The 18,229-nt window shown below is 36.8% G+C and overlaps 3 protein-coding genes and 2 long non-coding RNA genes across 7 annotated transcripts in view; 2 read left to right on the forward strand and 3 right to left on the reverse strand.

Moving 5' to 3' along the window:
- Positions 1–14,196, reverse strand: part of LOC112155953 — a 31,595-nt gene extending 17,399 nt beyond the window's left edge. The window contains exon 1 of the mRNA XM_024288034.2: positions 13,862–14,196. The gene's annotated coding sequence lies outside the window, so the exon portion shown is untranslated. The remainder of the gene's footprint in view (positions 1–13,861) is intronic.
- Positions 1–18,229, forward strand: part of LOC112155955 — a 37,928-nt gene that overhangs the window by 2,731 nt on the left and 16,968 nt on the right. Inside the window, exon 2 of the long non-coding RNA XR_002920886.2 lies at positions 2,747–2,851. This is a non-coding gene — a long non-coding RNA (uncharacterized LOC112155955). The remainder of the gene's footprint in view (positions 1–2,746; positions 2,852–18,229) is intronic.
- LOC118597857 lies at positions 593–13,793 on the reverse strand. The gene is made up of 13 exons (XM_024288029.2): positions 12,959–13,793; positions 11,897–12,863; positions 11,314–11,520; positions 11,054–11,238; positions 10,728–10,868; positions 6,636–6,768; positions 5,244–5,421; positions 4,917–5,058; positions 4,490–4,633; positions 2,782–2,843; positions 2,563–2,685; positions 2,382–2,455; positions 593–1,877 (listed from the first exon to the last, which is right to left on the reverse strand). The coding sequence occupies exons 2-13, from the start codon at positions 11,906–11,908 to the stop codon at positions 1,803–1,805; spliced, it is 1,476 nt and encodes a 491-aa protein (XP_024143797.1). The 5' UTR covers positions 11,909–12,863; positions 12,959–13,793; the 3' UTR covers positions 593–1,802.
- Positions 14,186–15,275, forward strand: LOC118600106. Its single transcript, XR_004949674.1, has 2 exons — positions 14,186–14,466; positions 14,926–15,275. It is a non-coding gene; the product is annotated as an uncharacterized LOC118600106 (long non-coding RNA).
- Positions 14,940–18,229, reverse strand: part of LOC112155952 (serine/arginine repetitive matrix protein 2) — a 20,184-nt gene continuing 16,894 nt past the window's right edge. For 2 of the 3 annotated variants that reach the window (XM_024288027.2, XM_024288026.2), the window contains exons 17-21: positions 17,315–17,428; positions 16,936–17,217; positions 15,799–15,912; positions 15,601–15,722; positions 14,940–15,528 (exon numbers count right to left, since the gene is read on the reverse strand). In XM_024288027.2, coding sequence (XP_024143795.1) covers positions 15,460–15,528; positions 15,601–15,722; positions 15,799–15,912; positions 16,936–17,217; positions 17,315–17,428 — 701 coding nt within the window. In that variant the 3' untranslated portion in view covers positions 14,940–15,459. The remainder of the gene's footprint in view (positions 15,529–15,600; positions 15,723–15,798; positions 15,913–16,935; positions 17,218–17,314; positions 17,429–18,229) is intronic. The other variant, XM_024288028.2, reaches the window with a different exon arrangement.

Genomic DNA, 18,229 nt, shown 5'->3' on the forward strand with positions numbered 1-18,229 from the left:
CATCTTTGTTAACCCTTTAATACTGAAGCAGCAGTATTGAACATGAGTTGAAGGTATAAGGGCAGGTCAATATTATTATTAAAAATATTACGATTGTCCACTTTTTGAGGAGTCAAGTTTTGATATATCTTATCAAGTTTTTACATCATCATCTACATCATAAGTATGTACAACTTTCAGTAGCGATACATTTAACACACGTATGACAACGGTACGAGCCTCAAGAAAACTGATGCCCTTTGATTACTATAGTTGTAGTTTGTTTTCTATGGTTTCCGTGCACTCCTGTTCTTACTCTAGTGATTTTAAACATTCCACTTCCTCTTCTGAGATTCTAGTTCTCTAAAAACAAACACTAGACTATAAAACAATTGTTGTTTTGGATCCAAGTCTTTTAAGATATTTTAGGACTCAATCAGAATCCCGTCAACTTCTCTGGATTTGTTTGAATTTTTATTTCATTGGTATTGTGTAGTTTGGTTTAATACTTTGACTGGAACATAGTGTGTATACTTACATAATAAGTTACAAGTCATATAATAACTTTCTCTTATTAGCATTAAAAAAACAACATTAATTTACTATTAAATCATCAACTTTGAAAAAATCCTTTATTATATTTTCATGTTTTTAATATCCTCTTAAATGTTATATCAGTGACATTTTTACGATCATACATACAAATCTTAAATCAATAGAATTTGTCAGATACAGTTACCAACAGATCTAAGCAGCTTTTTAAATCAATGGAAACAAACACCAACAAGTGACAATTATAAAATGCAAGCTAAAGAGTTAAACATTTATAACCATATAATTTGGCATTTCATATGATTGTTTATATTTACAAACTTTGTCTATGTAGTACCGTTGGCGATCAATCACCTGTAGCCTCAGCCTCTGAGTTGTAGGACCGTTGATACGTCACTGTTACTAGTTTATTTAAACTGCACTTTTTTCTGTTTGTTCCTGATTCACAACAATTTGAATAAATACTCAAAAATGCAGATTTAATCTTAATTTTCTTTATTAATATCCTCCATCGTGATAAAAATGCTACAAGTTCACCTTTCAGCACTTCCCCTCAGGGGTCGCCACAGCGAATCAGCTTTTACTGATTTCCACAGGTGGTTCTGTAGAGAGTTTTACGCCGGATATCCTTCCTGACACAAACCTGAATTTTATCCAGGCTAGGGACCGGCACAGGGGACCCAGACCCGGGCCCACCTGTGGCTACATTGTTAGCGTGAAGGGTCTTGCCCAAGGACCCACACTGGATGAAACACTGTGATCTTTGGGAAACAAACTATGATCTCCCAGGTGCCAATTTCAGCTGCTAGAGAATGCTACAAGAACATGTTAAAAACATCATTTTAAATTGGAGTACGTCTTTAATTGGTTTCCCTGCAGCTGCCTATTTACCCAATAATCAATCTTTCTTTTTGTCTTTTTCTAAAACCTGCAGTTTGACCTTCATGTGTATTTCTCAAGGTTTGTTTTTTTTTCCAATAGTGGAGAACAGTTTTAGATGAAACTTCCTGCATGGCCCATATTTGTGGCTCGTCATACTCTTTAATATTCAACAGTATTTCTCCTTTATTCCTTGAACAGCTTTACCTAAACATACTTTGTAAACGTAGTTACAACTAACACAAAACAAAATCAACTGCTGGTAGAAAATCAAAACTACATTTAAAGAAAATTTTAGTGACACGTGAATCAGGAAAACATCCAACATTGTCACATTTGGTGAAGCTGTTTGGTTCAGGTTCGGCCACTTTGGAGGAGGATGAGGAGGGTTTCTAAACTTCTTGGCTCTTCAGGATCCGCAGACTGAAGTTTGGTGGCAGTCCAAGTCTTTCAAATTCAGCTTTCAGCTGGAAAAATAAACAAGAAACAGCTGAGGTACGATCTTATCAAAACTGCTGAGTGTGCTCAGTCAGGACAAAAGAACAACATGAGTTTAGGCTTTTTTGTAAAAGAGCTTAACCCTTTAACACTGGAGATGTCACTGGTGACACTGACTAAATAACACACAATCTTTGAATTGTCACAATGCTTTGACCAACTTAAGTAGTTCCATCTGATTTTCACTTGGAGAAAAGCTGCTTTGCCCCGCTGCACTTTACCACCATAAAGTAAATCAGAGACTTTTACGACTATAAAGTGTTGTATATTGGTGAAAAGCTGCTTTTCTCCGAGTCAGAGTCCATTGGAATTATGAAAATTGCGTAAATGGTTGATGAGTTACGAAAATTCAAATAAGGTCAACACTGAAGCTAAAGCTCTGGTGTTAAAGGGTTAAATGAAACACAACAAAACTTCTCCTGCCAAACATACCAAACAACTAAAACTCTGGCACGGTTACACAAGTTACTCACCTGTGACAGGAACTCAGCTTTGATGTCTTCCCATGGTAATTTGGTGGAAATCCCAATAGACATAGCAACCACAACTGGAACCACAAAGATGAACGTCATGAAGCGGAGCAGACTTCACTTTACAGATATCATCCATGAAACATCTTTATTATGAAACACAAATAAAGACCGTGGTGCTCACAGTTATTTCCTGCAGGGATCAACTGTGTAGAGACGGTGGATTCATCGGTTGGTGATGGAGTAGTTTGTTTAGTCACAATGATGTTTTGGGTCGGAGCGATTGTTATATTTGCAGGTGGAGGAGCTTGTGTCCATGCAGAAGTAAACAGGAACAAACTGATTTAAAAGAAACCTTTTTGTTTCAGATAACAACAAACCGATGTGAGAGAAGGTGACTCACTTTCTCCAACAGCCACAATGACGCATCGCAAATCGGAGTGATATAAAGTGCTGCTGGATGAACTGTAGGAGTAAGTCAGTGTGTTATTCATCTTTGTTTTCTGGTAAAACTTTGACATGTGTTTTAATGACATTAGCAAAAACAGCCCTAGAAAATGAAACAAGAATACAGTTGATCAGAAAACATTACAGAACATAGATCTCTTCAGCAGCGTTGCTCTGATATGTAACTAAACAGCAGTAAAGTGTTCACAAAATCGACAGAAAACAGCTGTGTCGTTATGCAACACTTTAATAATGTAAAGTTGTTATTAAAGTGAAACTGCTAATGCAAACTTAATAAAAAATACATGTAAACTTAATAAAATCAGTAAAGTGTTAGGAAGATAAAATTACCAATGTAAAGTTAGTAAAGTTGCTAATGTAAAGTTTGTAAATCTAGTAACATAAGTTAGTAAAGTGTTTGTAAGGAAAAGTTATTAGACTAAAATTAGTCAAGTCTAGTAAAGTTACTAATGTAAAGTTAGTAACGTGTTAAGATAAAATTACCAAAGTAAAGTTAGTAAAGATACTAATGTAAAGTTTGTAAATCTAGTAACCTAAGCTAGTAAAGTGTTTGTAAGGAACGTAACCAGTGTAAAATTAGTCAAGTCTAGTAAAATTATTAATGTAAAGTTAGTAAAGTGTTAATAAGGTAACATTTCTAACATAAATTAGTAAAGTTACAAATGTAAAATTTGCCACTCTAACATAAGTTAGAAAAGTTTATGTAGGATAAAATTACCAATGTAAAGTTAGTAAAGTTACTAAAGTTAGTAATGTAAATTTTGTAAATCTAGTAACATAACTAAGTAAAGTGTTAGCAATATAAAATTATCAAAGTATAGTTAGTCAAGTTACTAATGTGAAGTTTGTAAATCTAGTAACCTAAGTTAGTAAAGTGTTTATAAAGAAAGTTACCAATGTAAAATGAGTACAGTCTAGTAAAGTTACAAATGTAAAGCTAGTAAAGTGTTAATAGGCTAAAATTACCAGCATAAAATTAATAAAATTACAAAATTGCAACTCTAACATAAGTTAGTACAGTGTTGTTAAGGTAACATTATAAGTGTAAAGTTAGTAAAGTAACTAATGTAAAGTTAGCAAAGTGTTTGTAAGGTAAAGCTACTCAAGTAAAGTTTGTAAAGTGATAGTAAAGTTACTAACGTAAAGTTAGAGAAGTTTTAGTAAAGTACTAAGGTAATGTTGGTAAAGTTACTGATTTATAGCTAGTAAAATGTTTGTAAGGTAAAATTACTTACATAAAGTTTGTGAGGGGTTAGCATAGTGTTAGTAAAGTTAAAGTTAGTGAAATGTAAGTAAGTTAGTCACTAACAATACTTTAGTAAAGTGTTAATAAGATACAGTCACTAAAGTAGAGTGTTACCAACGTAAAGTTAGTAAAGTGATGGTGATGTAAAGTTAATAACATAAAGTTTATGAAGTGTTACTGTAGTGTTAGTTAAGTTACTAATGTAAGGTTAGTAAAGTAAATTTACTTATGTAAAGTCAGTCAAGTGTTAGTAAGTAACAGTTACTGACTTAAGTGTTAGAAGATGTAAAATTACCGACACAGTGTGGCCTTACGGCACAAAAAATGGAAATACTAACTTGCAAAATACAAACATTTTTTTTTAACTCAAAAGAATTGAAGTTTTTAGTGATGTAACCTTGAAACCGCCTGGACAACAAAACAGATGGGATGGGTTTCGTTGTTATCGCTGTCAGAGGGCGTCCACGTCAGGTTGAAGTTTCCTGATCCGTCGCCGACCTGGGCGACACCGTGTGGCCCGCTGAACAGCAGGGTGGTGATCCTTCAGCAAAAGGAAGTTCAGAAGTTATGTGAGATTTCCAGAATATTTTCAAGAATATTGAGTAAGTGACGCTTTCTGTGCTCTATAAAACTAGAAATTGTTGCATAAGAAAGTAAAAAGCTGAATAATTGATAATAAGTTCAACACCCTAGAGGGAAAGTGAGCTAATTCCTCACCTCACCAAGTCTCTAGTCATTAGAAACCTGTCAGCAGCTTCAACTAAATGATCTCTAGGCTGTTTTCTCATGTGAGACTTCTCTCTTTGTCCTTTATCTTGTCTTACGTGGAGTTGGTGGCCTCTGCCCTGATGTGGATTTCCAGCGTCTGACTGACATCCGCATACAGTCGATCTTTGTTGGCTGGAGTTGGGGGGAGAAACTTGGGTAAAAAGACTCCTTCCGTGCAGGACGGTACAGCAGGATCAACTGGAGCAAAACAGAATTCAACTCTCAGTTTTGCAGAAAAAAAACAAAGACTGATGCATCACTTTGATCTAGACCCCAAAGTCCATTCAACTGCTGGTTTACAACATTGGGATTAAAAACCCTCAATCCCGCTCAAGTTCTTCAGGTGTTTGTGGACAGAGGGGGGTTTCCCCAAAGACTTGTACCTTTAAGAACAAACTGGACAGGGATCTTGCTGAGGTCCTGGAAGGGATTTTTCACCACAAATGAACCGTCAGTTTGCGTGAGTGTGATGGTCTGCCTGGGAAAGTCCTCCATCATCATCTGCACTGCATACGGACCTTCATTGCTGCTGCTGGTAGAATTGAATGACAGAGTGCAATTCTGCAAGACAACAAAAAAAATGTCAAATGTCTTTTATATCAAAATACAATGCTCATAATAAGTTTGGGATTTTGTTTTTTTACATGAATGCTTTTCCCATTTAGTCTAAATTTCAATGAAATATGTAAAACTTTCTTCAAAAATTTAAGACGGTAAAGATAGCCCAAAATGACAAAAAATGACCAGGTTGGTGGGTAGGTAGGTAGATTGGTTGGTTGGTTGGTTTGTTAGTTAGTATGTAGCTAGGTTGGTTGGGTTGGTTGGTTTGTTAATTGGTAGGTTGGTGGGTAGGTGGGTAGGTAGGTAGGCTGGTGGGTAGGTTGGTTTGTTGTCGGTAGGTTGGTACTTTATTAATCCCAAGGGAAATTAGTTAAATGACAATGTCAACGCACAAAATAACGTTGATTACATGAAAAGTGAAAAGAAGTTTTATGCTAGGATACAGCAAGTTTTATTGATTTCCGCTCGTAGGCTCTAGGAAAGTAAGAACAAGTAAAAGCGAAACAAATAAAATTATTGAAATTCAACAAAAGAAAAATGAACAGAAATAGATAGCGGAGCACTAGATCAAGAAAATGATTGTCTGGCATTCAAGTCAAAGCAGGGGAGTTGAAAGGTTAGTGAGGAAACCCTAGTACACCTCACATCTGGTAAATGGGCCTCCAGCTGTGTGGCGTTTGCAAAATCGTGTCTAAGTCCATAGGTCTGTAGGTCATGGTTGAGGTCTATCACTTGCGGGGCTCCACTCCTGGTCTGTCATAAAGTCTGATAGTAGTTCTGTGTCTTGATACAAGTCTGCGGATGACACTTTAAGACCCTTCACAACTTCCTACTACTAACCTGAAGACACACTACAACCAGGAGTTGTCCGTGAAGTGTTTCGTGTGTTCAAGGCCTTTTGAGTGATGAACTTTAAATAACTGGTAAAATCAGCTTTTCATATTAACATAATGTTGAAATTGACTTCACAATGGAAAGGTTTTTCCTTTTAGAATTGTTTGGTTTTAGCACCAGTAGGTAACTAAATGAAGTATGTCCTTCACCTCAATACCATTATCTTCATTAACCGAAATTCGTTTTTCACAATATCGCTAACTTATTGTCAGTAGCGTAAAGGTATAGTCTCTTTCAAGCCAAACTAATACAGATAAAAGTTCAATTCCATTAACAAAAAGTGAAGTACATCAAAGATCGTCTCTGACTTGTTAACTCACGTCTGACAAGGAGAGGACAGGCGGGTCATTACAGGGGTTACACTCCGATAAGGCTCCATATCTGCATTGAACGTCATCTCCATCTGGATCGAAAGCCAGCAGGTCATAATCTCTCCGACAGTTTGAAGGAACTCTAAAGACAAACAAGAACAAATGCATCTAGTGTCTGTGGAAAACTACAGCACAGTTTATCTTTAGTTGAGTTTTACATGAGCCTAACTAAAACAGGTACGTCTCAGCAGTTTGAAGGCTTTGGATGTTGATTTTTTTTCACCAGTTTATGTAATTAAAGTGGGTGGGTGGGTTGGTAGGTTTGTGGGTAGGTTGGTAGTTTGGTTGGTGGTGGGTAGGGTTGGTTGGTTCGTTTGGTAGTTGGTAGGTTGATTTTAGGTAGGTAGGTAGGTAGGTAGGTTGGTTTGTTAGTTGGCATGTAGGTAGGTAGGTAGGCTGGTTGGTGGGTAGGTTGGTGTGTAGGTAAGGTTGGTTGGTTAGTCAGTAGGTAGGTACATAGGTTGTTATTTGGTAGGTAGGTAGCTGGGTAGGTAGGTAGGTTGGTTGGTTGGTTTGTTAGTTGGTAGGTTGGTGGCTAGGTGGGTACATAGGTAGGTTGGTGGGTAGGTAGGTAGGTAGGTTGGTTGGTTTGTTAGTTGGTAGGTTGGTGGCTAGGTGGGTACATAGGTAGGTTGGTGGGTAGGTAGGTAGATTGGTTGGTTGGTTTGTTAGTTAGTATGTAGCTAGGTTGGTTGGGTTGGTTGGTTTGTTAATTGGTAGGTTGGTGGGTAGGTGGGTAGGTAGGTAGGCTGGTGGGTAGGTTGGTTGGTTGTCGGTAGGTTGGTACTTTATTAATCCCAAGGGAAATTAGTTAAATGACAATGTCAACGCACAAAATAATGTTGATTACATGAAAAGTGAAAAGAAGTTTTATGCTAGGTTACAGCAAGTTTTATTGATTTCCGCTCGTAGGCTCTAGGAAAGTAAGAACAAGTAAAAGCCAAACAAATAAAATTATTGAAATTCAACAAAAGAAAAATAAACATAAATAGATAGCGGAGCACTAGATCAAGAAAATGAACAACGCAGCACGTTTTCCTCCTGTTTTAATCACACTTTCATTCACAACCATTCAAACATACACAAAGTACTACCACAGCTATAACACTACAACACTTTTGCTATAAAAAGTTACGCCATCTCTTTTGCCGGGTACATTTTTCCCGATATAATACACCCAATAAAAAGTATTTCTCACAAAGAATAGTTCAAATAGTTATTTTTTATTTTTAACAGTGGTTTATGTAACACAATAGAAAATAAATACACAGGAAGATCCTAAAAACAGGCTTGAAAATGGTGGAAAAATTCGGAATTTGAGATGAAAAAAATCCTACAAAAATAAATAAGGATACTGGAGACTTTGTCTTTGGTCCACCCATTCCTGGGACATGTGAGACTTTACTTAGGGACCATGACACTTAGAAAAATTTAACTTATTAGACATCATGTGAAAATCACCCAGCGATAGTGTTCTAGGGTTAATTACAACATTTAAATACAAACAGAAAATCTTTTAACTTAGTACTGTGTGCAAGCTTCCCTACTCAATAACCAGCCCTTTGATAAGCATGAGGATGTATGGGAGTTTGTACATAAGATCAATACTGTGGGAGGGGCGTAGCACTGACTCATGACCAAACATGACAAAGAAGAAGTACCAAACATAGTTTTATGTCTTGGAATGTTCCAGGTGACAGATCGGGTTGCTCGTACAGTATCATGAGAACAGAGTTTTTACAAAGTTTTTCAGAGGGGATCAAGTACATGACAGTGGTGGTAGTGCCGTGGTTTTGTTGACATAGATCTTCAGGATGTATTTATACCATAATTCAAGTGGTTTTTAACTGTGAGACCAGAGTGTGATATAGTACAAAACATGGGAAATGATCATTACATTTAAATATGTACTTGATGTCTCAAAAGTAAGAGTTTCCTATGAATCTAAAATGTGATAGAGGATTTTATTAGTGCTACTGAACTGTTTGGCATGGTCTGTAAAACTAGATGTCTGATCTAGAGTTACCCCATGTATTAAAAGATTTTATTTTTAAAAGTTTCAGGTTTTTTTCCTCATTCTGACAACCAAATTTGCTGAGTCGTTTTTGTTCCCTTCCTTTCAGTTCTTGTGTTTGTTTTGACAGACTTTTCAGAAGATTCTGTTTGATTTGGGTTTGGTTTCTCCTGATTCTCTTGGTTACAGGTTTTAAACTTGAATGCTATAAAGTTTCATCTTTGCGACATCCATGAAGGTTATTGGTTTTGAAAGGGCATCACAAATGCCTTTCATTCTTTCTTTTGTTCTTTGTCTTTTTACTTTTTGCTGAGATATTTGGCAACCCTAAACTAAGCTGTCAGAGGCCATTGTGTCGTGACGGATGACTGGATCTTTTACGAAGATGTTTCCATTCCCATTTGGAAATGACTCAAGATTTCCATTGAAGAACTTCTCTTTTCCTTTAAGAACATCGTCTGGCTCCACTGTCCTTTTCATGCGTATTCAAGAACAGTGAAACCTTAAAAGTCAAATTTAAAACAGACAGACATAAACGTACAGGAGAAGAAGTACAGTGTTCCGTCCCAATACCAACATCTTTCTTGGTATGTTTTTTTGTGATTGGCTGTAGACCATTGTCAGTCGATCTCCTCTATACCATGTATCTAGTTTACCAAATTCACAGGAGTTTTTAACCACGAGTAGATCCTTGTGTACTGGAATTATTTTTCTATGAAGGTTTAAACAAGACAGAAAAGTGTGTAGAAAGTGTTTAGTGAGAGGTTTTACAGCCTTAAAAGACCTATAATTTTTGTAAAAAATAAAGTTGACTACATTGCAGATTTTACCTAGTCTTAGACCATGTGTCAAAGTCAAGGCCCGGGGGCCGGATCCGGCCCTCTGGGTAATTCTGTCCGGCCCTCTAGATCATTTTATTTTACTGCTATTAATGACCTGATGTTATCTTGTGCTCCGTCTAACTTGTATAATTTGGACAGATATATTTTTGTGGAGAGTAAAATATTGAAAGTTATTTAAGGTTTAAGTTGATTTATTCTAGAATAATATTCATGCATTTTATTATTCATAATTATGTTAAAAAGTTAAAGTTTCAAGTTTTTAAAACGGGCATTTGGGTAGCTTTTTGGACTGTTTTGGCTTTTATTTGGATTTTTTAGGTTGTTTTGGAGTTTAGCTAATATTTCAGCTTCATGTTAGCTGTTTTGGCTAATTTAGACTTTATTTTTAAGTTTTTTTAAGCTGTTTTAGAGTTGGGCTAGTATTTACATGCTAGCCTTTTAGGCAAATTTAGTCTTTTATCAGTTTTTTAGGCTATTTTTAAGTTTTGCTATTTTTTTCAGCTATATCGTAGTTGTTTTGGCTAACCTGTTTTTTTTTATCATTTTTTTAGGCCAAATTGGCATTTAGCTAATATTTTTGCAGGCTATCAGCTTCAGCGTCTTTAGCTATCAGTTTCAGTGTTTTCAGCTATCAGCTTCAGTGTTTTCAGCTATTAGCTTCAGTGATTTCAACTATCAGGTTCAACGTTTTCAGCTATCAGCTTCAGCGTCTTTAGCTATCAGTACTAGTATCTTCAGTGGCCAAATTCAGCTTACAGCATTCACACTAACATTGTTGTAGGTAATGCTTTACACCTAGTTCATATTTATGCTAAAAAGTTAGAGATTTAAAGTTTTAAAAATGTAGTTTTATAGTGTTCAATACATGTTTATCCTGTTCGGCCGGCGACCTAAAGCGTGTTTTGGATTTCGGCCCCTTATGAGTTTGATCCCTTGTCTTAGAACAAACGTCCCATGATAAATGAGAGAGCACTGTTCTCAGATAAAGTATTTTTTCAGTCACAGCAAACTTTAAGAAACTATTAAACAGCAGAGTTGGACTTCATTAAGCATAATCAATGTATTGCATTTCATCATCTTGGCTTTAAAGCTTTAGCTCTCATTGGACACATTTAGTGTCAGTTGTAGAATTAAGCTGATGCTGCGTTATGTGCAGAGATAAAATCAAATTGTAAGTGAACTTGCCTCAAAGATGGCATGATAGTGGTCTGCGGTGAGGAGTTGGGTCTGCCGGTATCAGACCGGTTCCTCAACTCCACCTGAGTCACAGCTTTCCATGAAACAACACCATTTTTGATTCCATTAATCCAGTTTCCACCAGACAATCTGCAGAAGAAAGACAAAACGCTACACATAAATCCATGTAATCTGCCTAAGAATGTCTAAATTACTGATTTTTTTTTTAATTACTCTGAACGTTTTCATCAGCAAGGAACTATGTAATTCAGGAGAAAATATTCAATTTTGGTCACAAAACACTTGCATGGAAGATATAAAAGAAATGAACCCACGTGAGTGATGATGGAGCGTTGCTGGAAAGCCGCCATGTCCACACGGCTTCTCTCTGACACCACAACTCATTGGTGGCCTCCTGAACTACCTGTGGAGTCCCAACTAGAGACCCACAATTTCCAGAGCAACTCCATGCACTGCTGTCTGTGCACGAGCGGAAGCTGAGCTTGTAGCGAACCACCACCTGCAGATTGAACCATAAATAGCAGTAAAAGCAAAGAATGTTTCAAAAATCCGTTTGTAAAGAATCAATACGTACGATCAAGTCACTTCCTTGCATTTCTTTAGGGTAGAACGTCATCATTGTTCCATAAAAGTGAGTAGCATGAGTGCAGCCGACCAGCAGCAGAAGCAGCACCGAGAGCGACATGGTGAATGTTTCAGCGCCTTCACTCCACACTGAATTCCACCAGAGACAGCAGCACCTGAAAACAGTGAAGCTCCCTCCGCCTCCTCCTGCTTTTGTCTTAGAAAGGATTCCAACAGAAAAAAAACGCAGGGACACTTAAGGAATGAGGAAACGCCACACAAAAGAAAATAATACGTTCTTATCTCAGTTTTGATGGAAAGATAAGACTTTATCTCACTAAACAATTGCAATATTTTAATGTATGTCTAGAAATAGAAAACAAAACTACTTTTGTATCAAATGTCAAATTTCAGACGAGAGACAAAATACTATTTATCAGTAAACGGAAACCTTTGATGTAAAGTTGAAGGGCAAAAATCGCTTATGGCTTATAAATAATAATATAATAAATAAATAATTTCCTGTTGATTAAAATATTGATTTAAGCTTAACGCATCGTCGGTTGTTGAAGAGTGTTTCCATATACACACACCTGTTGGAACATTAGCGCCGCTAGTTGTCTCACTTGGATGGTCAGACGCTGCACACTTATCCACTAGAATCTATTTGACCGCGGTGTTTGGACATGTTACTGGTGTTACAGCCATTATAGTCACTTTTTTGTTACATTTAAGACGACTTTGGAAAAATACAGACACACTTTGGACCTTTTTGTTCGCAGCCGTTCTGCTATTCATCCATGTACGTTTGTTGTTTCTGTCAGCAGAGATTTGCAATGTGTTTATTCTTAAATTTGAATAAGAAAAGTGCAAACGAGCAAACTTATTAATTTTCTTTGGTCCAATAAACAACCGATAAATATTTGGATGATAAACTCCAACCCACATAGGAAATCAAACTTTAAACTTGTCTTCTTCTTCCTTTTTATGGAACAATTTAGAATCATTTATGAATCATAATCGATGCGTCTAATAATTGAGTATTTTCTCCACCCCTACTGCAGATGTTTGGTTTTCAGTAAAACTGTCTTTTGTTTGGATTTCAGCTTCGCTCTCAATCTTGTTTTCCTCTATAATCATTTCTGGGACTTGAAGGTCTTCAGGTGTCGGAGCTTCTTTCTGCTCGGATAGCTGGCATCTTTCTAGACATCAAGATTCTTCCTCTTTTCCTTGTGTGTTCACCATCATCCTCTTTTGTTTTGGCGTCTTTCTTCTTCTCATCTTTGCAAATTTCATCTTTTAAATCAGTCCTCGGACTTTGCATCTGGTGTTTGGAATCCACCTTTGATGGAGGTTCTATTTTTGCCTCCGACTCCACAGTTTTCACAGCAGAACTCTCTGCTGCCACGCTGTGGTCAGACTTCGCCACTGCGGTCTTTGCAGCTCTAGTTTCAGCTTTTTGCTTCTGGGACGTTTCTTCTGCCTTTCTGTCGCTGCTGATGATCATGTAGTCCGACCCGAAGGAGAGGGTGATGGTTTGGACGAGGACGTCTTACTTGGCTGAGAATCAGACAGTGAGGGAGAGTTCTCAATCAGGGTTTTCAATCAGTTAAATGTAAGAAATTTAATTTAAAGTTAGAAGATCTTCAACAAACCTTCACCATCAGTCTGCTTTGGTTCCACTTTAACTTCTTCCTGTGAATCTTCGGTTTCCAGTCCTTGTAAAAGGGATTCTTTAGGTGGATCAGAACTTTGGTGGACCTCTGTACAAGTTTTCTTTAGCATTTGGGAGGCGTCTGCTTTTGGAGGTTCTTCCAGGCTTCCTACAGGCACTTTCACATCCTGTTCACACCGCAAACTTCCAATAGCCAAATAGCCACTTCAAAGATACACAAGCTCAACAATTGTACTGTAATATTTGTTGGGGTATCCAAGGATTAATCCTGTCAGAGACCAGGAATCATAAGGCAGTTATCTTAAAGGGTAACCAAACCCTTAAATCAACTTTTTTTGTTTGTTGACCTCTAGAAATGGTTACTTTAAAAGTGCTGTCTGTTGGTCAAATTTTTGACGAATTAAAATAAACTTGTTTAACCCTTTAACACTGGGGAAATTTTCTTCGAACTACACAATTAATGCAATTCCAGTGGATTCTGAAGCGGAGAAAGGGGAATTTCAGTGCAGATAATTCAAACTTCAACATGTTTAGTGGACGTGTTTTGTAAGTAGAGCCCAAATAGGGTCGTAAAAATGTTTGTAGTGATGGACGAACATGAGATTTGAACGCATTTCCTTGGATGTTTCATTGGAAATAGTCGCTTAAACGCAAGTTTCCGATGGTGATGTTGTCGTAGCTTCAGAGCTAGCCTTCAATTAATCATTTAACACCGGAGCTCCAGTGTTGATGTTCTTTAATTTCCTGTAACTTTTCAGCCGTTACCACGATCAATGTAATTCCAGTAGATTCTGAAGTAGAAAAGCCGCGTTTCTCCTTCAGAATCTATTGGAATCTACAGGAAGCATAGGATAAAGCGAATAAAACAAACAATTTATCTTACCTCATTACTGCTCTTCTCCTCTGAAGATGAATAACTGTAGCTTATTTCATTAAATGTTTTTAGATTAATAAAAATGTGCGATTTTCTTTGCGTTAAGCGACAAACTTAGAACATTCTTGAAGTTTTAATGAAAGAAAAACATTAAGTGGCGGGGTTTCCTGGTCATGCCTGCAAGGGCCCGGTAGTGAAAACGGGTCATTGCATACACTTTATTACAGAAATTAAAACTATTTCAAAAGAGAAACTTTTGTTAAACATTAAAACGCAAACTACATGTCCTCATTATTCAGAAATGCCTGAAATGATCATTAGTTTTCCTTGAACGATCTTTTTTAGCTAAAACAAGTTAGCTAATAGGAGTAAAAAGCCCCGCGTGACTTTGCGCTCGTGACTCGCGGAGAAATGACCGTTAGCATAAGCTAAGCTACATTGTTCTGTTGTGGGTAAATTTAAATATTACCGTCAAAAGTTACGGTTCCAGATCCTCTTCAAACCGGGTTACACGACGAGGAGGGAAACGACAACAGCAGCTTAATTAATTTAAAATATAGATATTTTTATTTTTTATGTACAGATAACGACTTGCAAAGGAATTCAAAATAAAGGTAAAGATGGTATTTTTTTTGTGACCAAGTTTAATACTCTTAAATGGCTTCAGCAAATAGTAGTTCGAGTTGAAGATTTTAAAAAAGCACTATATAACGTCATAATGACATCCCTAATTTGATATTATAGCTAATTTAGATGCAAAATATTTTTCATCATTTACCTTATTGTTTCTCAGCAACATTTCAAACAACAAAATTGACATTTACACAAATACATCATACTTTTATTAAATTTGCCACAATTAGTTGATTTAAGCCACTACCCCTAATCACATTTAATGCTCTTACCTTCTTTTGAATTTAAAAAAGGAAAATCAACTTTCTACCCCTAAATGAGTCCCAATAATACATTTTGGTAAGAGTAATGATCACAAATTATATATGTATGTGATCATGTATAGAATGAAATGAACATTGTGATAAAAATGAACAAACGTAACACACATTGTTTTGTAGGTTTTTAAAAAAACTTTAATGATTCTCCGACCCAGAACAGAAGAATAGGAGCTCCAAAGCAATAAAGAACTCTCAGAAGTAAGAAATCATTTTACTTTGTCCCAGAAATTTAAGTGTTTATATTAAAGTGGCGTATTAATGAAAACAAATAGAAGAAATATCAAACAAAACAACAACAAATAAAGAGAATGATCGAACACTAACTTTTTCTGAATCTGTATTAACATTTGCCATGTGCATCATTGAGTAAATAAAAAAACTAAACATTTTCTGGTGATGCGATGATTCAGATCAGGATTTTAATTCTACTTGAACAAACATTCTTTTCAACAGTTTGCTTTAAAAAAAAATATGCTATAAGTGGGAGAGTTATTGATAACATATGTGCAAACATTTACTGTCATAAATGGAAAATGTGCATAAATGTAATCTGATACAGAAGTGGATTTTATGTTAACTAAAACTGGCTCATTAGACAAAGATGCGTCTTTTCGTCCACTTTTCATGTTTTTTTAAAGAAGTTTCCGGTTCAAGTCAGTCGGACAGAGAGCCATGAGAACTTTGTGTTCTGGAAGATTTCCACTGGAGTTTCTTGTAATGATTCTGATGGGGAAAAAAGTGCATAAACATTAAATATTCGTCTTTAGTTGTGGAGTATTTTGCATTTTGTCCTACCTGCAGGTTTTCATAGTGCCTCTGGCTGCTGCAGTGGACTTCTTTTGCTGCTTTCTCAGTCAGGTAAAAAATAGAGCAGATATTACAGAAAAATCCTGATTTTGGAACCACGTGTTCTTGACCTGCAGGGAAAAAATAAATGAGACATGTTATAGGAATTGATTGACAACTTCAGGGTGAATAAGTGTTTTTTCATACCGATGGGGCTTTTGGGGTTGTATGGGGGCAGAAGAAATTTATTTGAGACTGTAGGAGACTCGGAACGAGCTCGCTTCGATTCTGGTCCAATGAGCTCCTGCTGGCGCTTATTACCTGGGAAAAAAAAAGAAGGGGAGAAGAATTATATCTTTAACCCTTTATTATTAGAACTATTCAACCATTTATGCAATTTCAATTCCAACGCATTTCCAGCTGTGGGGAAAAGCTGTTTTGAGTCAGTAATGCTACATCTCTAGTTCATAATTATGTTAAAAAGTTAAAGTTTTAAAAATGTAGTTTTAGTTTGTTCAATAAATGTTTATCCTGTTCGGACCACGACCTAAGGTGTGTTTTGGATTTTGGCCCCTTGTGCGATAGAGTTTGACACTCCTGACCTAAAGGGTAACCAAACAGGAAGTTGGAGGGTGACTCCACCCACAGCCAAAAATTGAAAAAACAGTAAGAGGGGTGGGGCTGGGGAACAGGAACGTTATTATTGGAGCCGCAGATCATGAAGTAGGGTTTAAATGGTTTGACCGATCATGAAATTCTAATGTAATACCTCAATTCAACCTGTAGAGGGCAGCACACAGATGGTTTTAGACTTTAGTTTCAAGAAATGAACAATTTTATTTTGTCAATAATTTGGCAATGACCAACAAACAGCACTTTTAAAGCCCCTTTATAGAGGTCAATAGCCAAAAAAGGTTGATTTAGGGTTTGGTCACTCTTTAAAGTCAATGTGGGCAAACACAGCTGGGGCCACCAGAAACTGCAGACAAACCCAATTGGAGCCCACAATTTAAACCATATGGGGCCCACTTGTCCTTGCTGGCTGGGTTCTGACTCAGGGGGGAAGCAGTTTTGCACCTTTCCTGGTGACAGGTAACAATACACCCTAAAAACTACTGTAACTGTTTAACCGTTTGCAAAATTTTGATTCCGACGGAATTCCAATTTTTTTCTGACAAATCTGATTGGCGCAAAACTACTATTGAATTAGATTTATTGCCGTAACAACTGAAGAGAAACGATATTAACACTGGAGCTGAGTTCATGTGTTACATTTGATGACAGATGATAACATGTACACTTCTGGACACTTTTAGATGCGTGTTAAATAGCACTTTGTGGTACCTTTAGGCTCAATCACGTGTTCATCCTTTTTATTCTCCATCACTAATCCTTCCTGCATCCCTTTATCAGTTATCTCGGGTTGTAGCTGCTCCACTGTAGAGGTTGTTTCGACGTCGGGCAGACTCATGACCTCCTCAGGCTTCTGGATCTCTGTTTTGTCGTCACCTAATGATTCAGAAGTCTCTTTATCCACTGTTGAGGAGGAATCGAGTGACTCCAGTTCCTCGTCTTTCTTCTCGTCCTCGGTGCTCGACTCCTTTCCTCTGGTCGATTTTCTCACTGCTGGAAAAGAAAAAAAAAAAAAAAAAAAGAGACTTTTGTTAAATTGCTAAACATACTGCAGTGATCACGCAGCAAATATACATGTCAATCGTTTCACCGGTTTGTCTGCCTTTCTTCTTGGGTCGGCCTCTCGGTTTGGGTGTTGTCACCATCTTTTCTACATCTTCAGCCTTCACCAGATCATCGACAACGCTGAGGTTTGAGCTCCCTTCTAAAAGAACAAATCACATTTTAGCTCAAAAATATTTGTATCAGACTATACAGCATAGAATTATAACTTAAAGAACTTGATAATCATGTTCATTTGATTACTACTGTAGACAGGTACTTTATTTGTTTTTTCTTTTTTCTTTTAACGTTACAGAAAAAGGAGTCCATCACAGAATAAAAACAAACATATCACCACTAAAAACTTGTGTAAATTTGGCAAACTGAACGCAATCTGTACAGAATGATTGACAATAGTCGCCAACCAATCAGGGTGCAGAACACAATCTGCTGTAAAGACAAAAATTGGAACATGAAATAAGTCATGGAGACCGCCGACCCAGCCATGTCGACCGTCTGAGTCAGCAGCTCCTGCTAATGACTGCCTAACAAAAGCCACCTAAAGAAAACAAATAAAGCCTTCAAACTAAGACTACCAAGATCCAACCCCAAACTAAAATATCAAAACCCAGCAGTGTAAGACTGCTGAGGACAAAGAAAAGAAAAAGAACAAAATAAATAAAGTAAGGATTACTTAATTAGCCTTCATTTAATTTAGATTAGTTAAATGTATAAATTGATGGCTGAGGTCCACATAGATGATAAACTATGTAGGTTTTTACATCCTGTTGACCTGAAGACGTCTTGTTTTCTCAACTCTACCTCCAGAATGAACAGATTTTATATAAAAAGCAAAACTTTGGTAAAAAGTTTACTAGCTGCCCAGAACTGCACTGACGTGATTCTGTTTGGCACAGGGCATCTTTTAGTTTGAAAATAAGTTATTTCAGCTTCTGTCAAATTT

The sequence above is a fragment of the Oryzias melastigma genome, linkage group LG18 (genome assembly GCF_002922805.2).
Source record: "Oryzias melastigma strain HK-1 linkage group LG18, ASM292280v2, whole genome shotgun sequence".
NCBI classification, from domain to species: domain Eukaryota; kingdom Metazoa; phylum Chordata; class Actinopteri; order Beloniformes; family Adrianichthyidae; genus Oryzias; species Oryzias melastigma.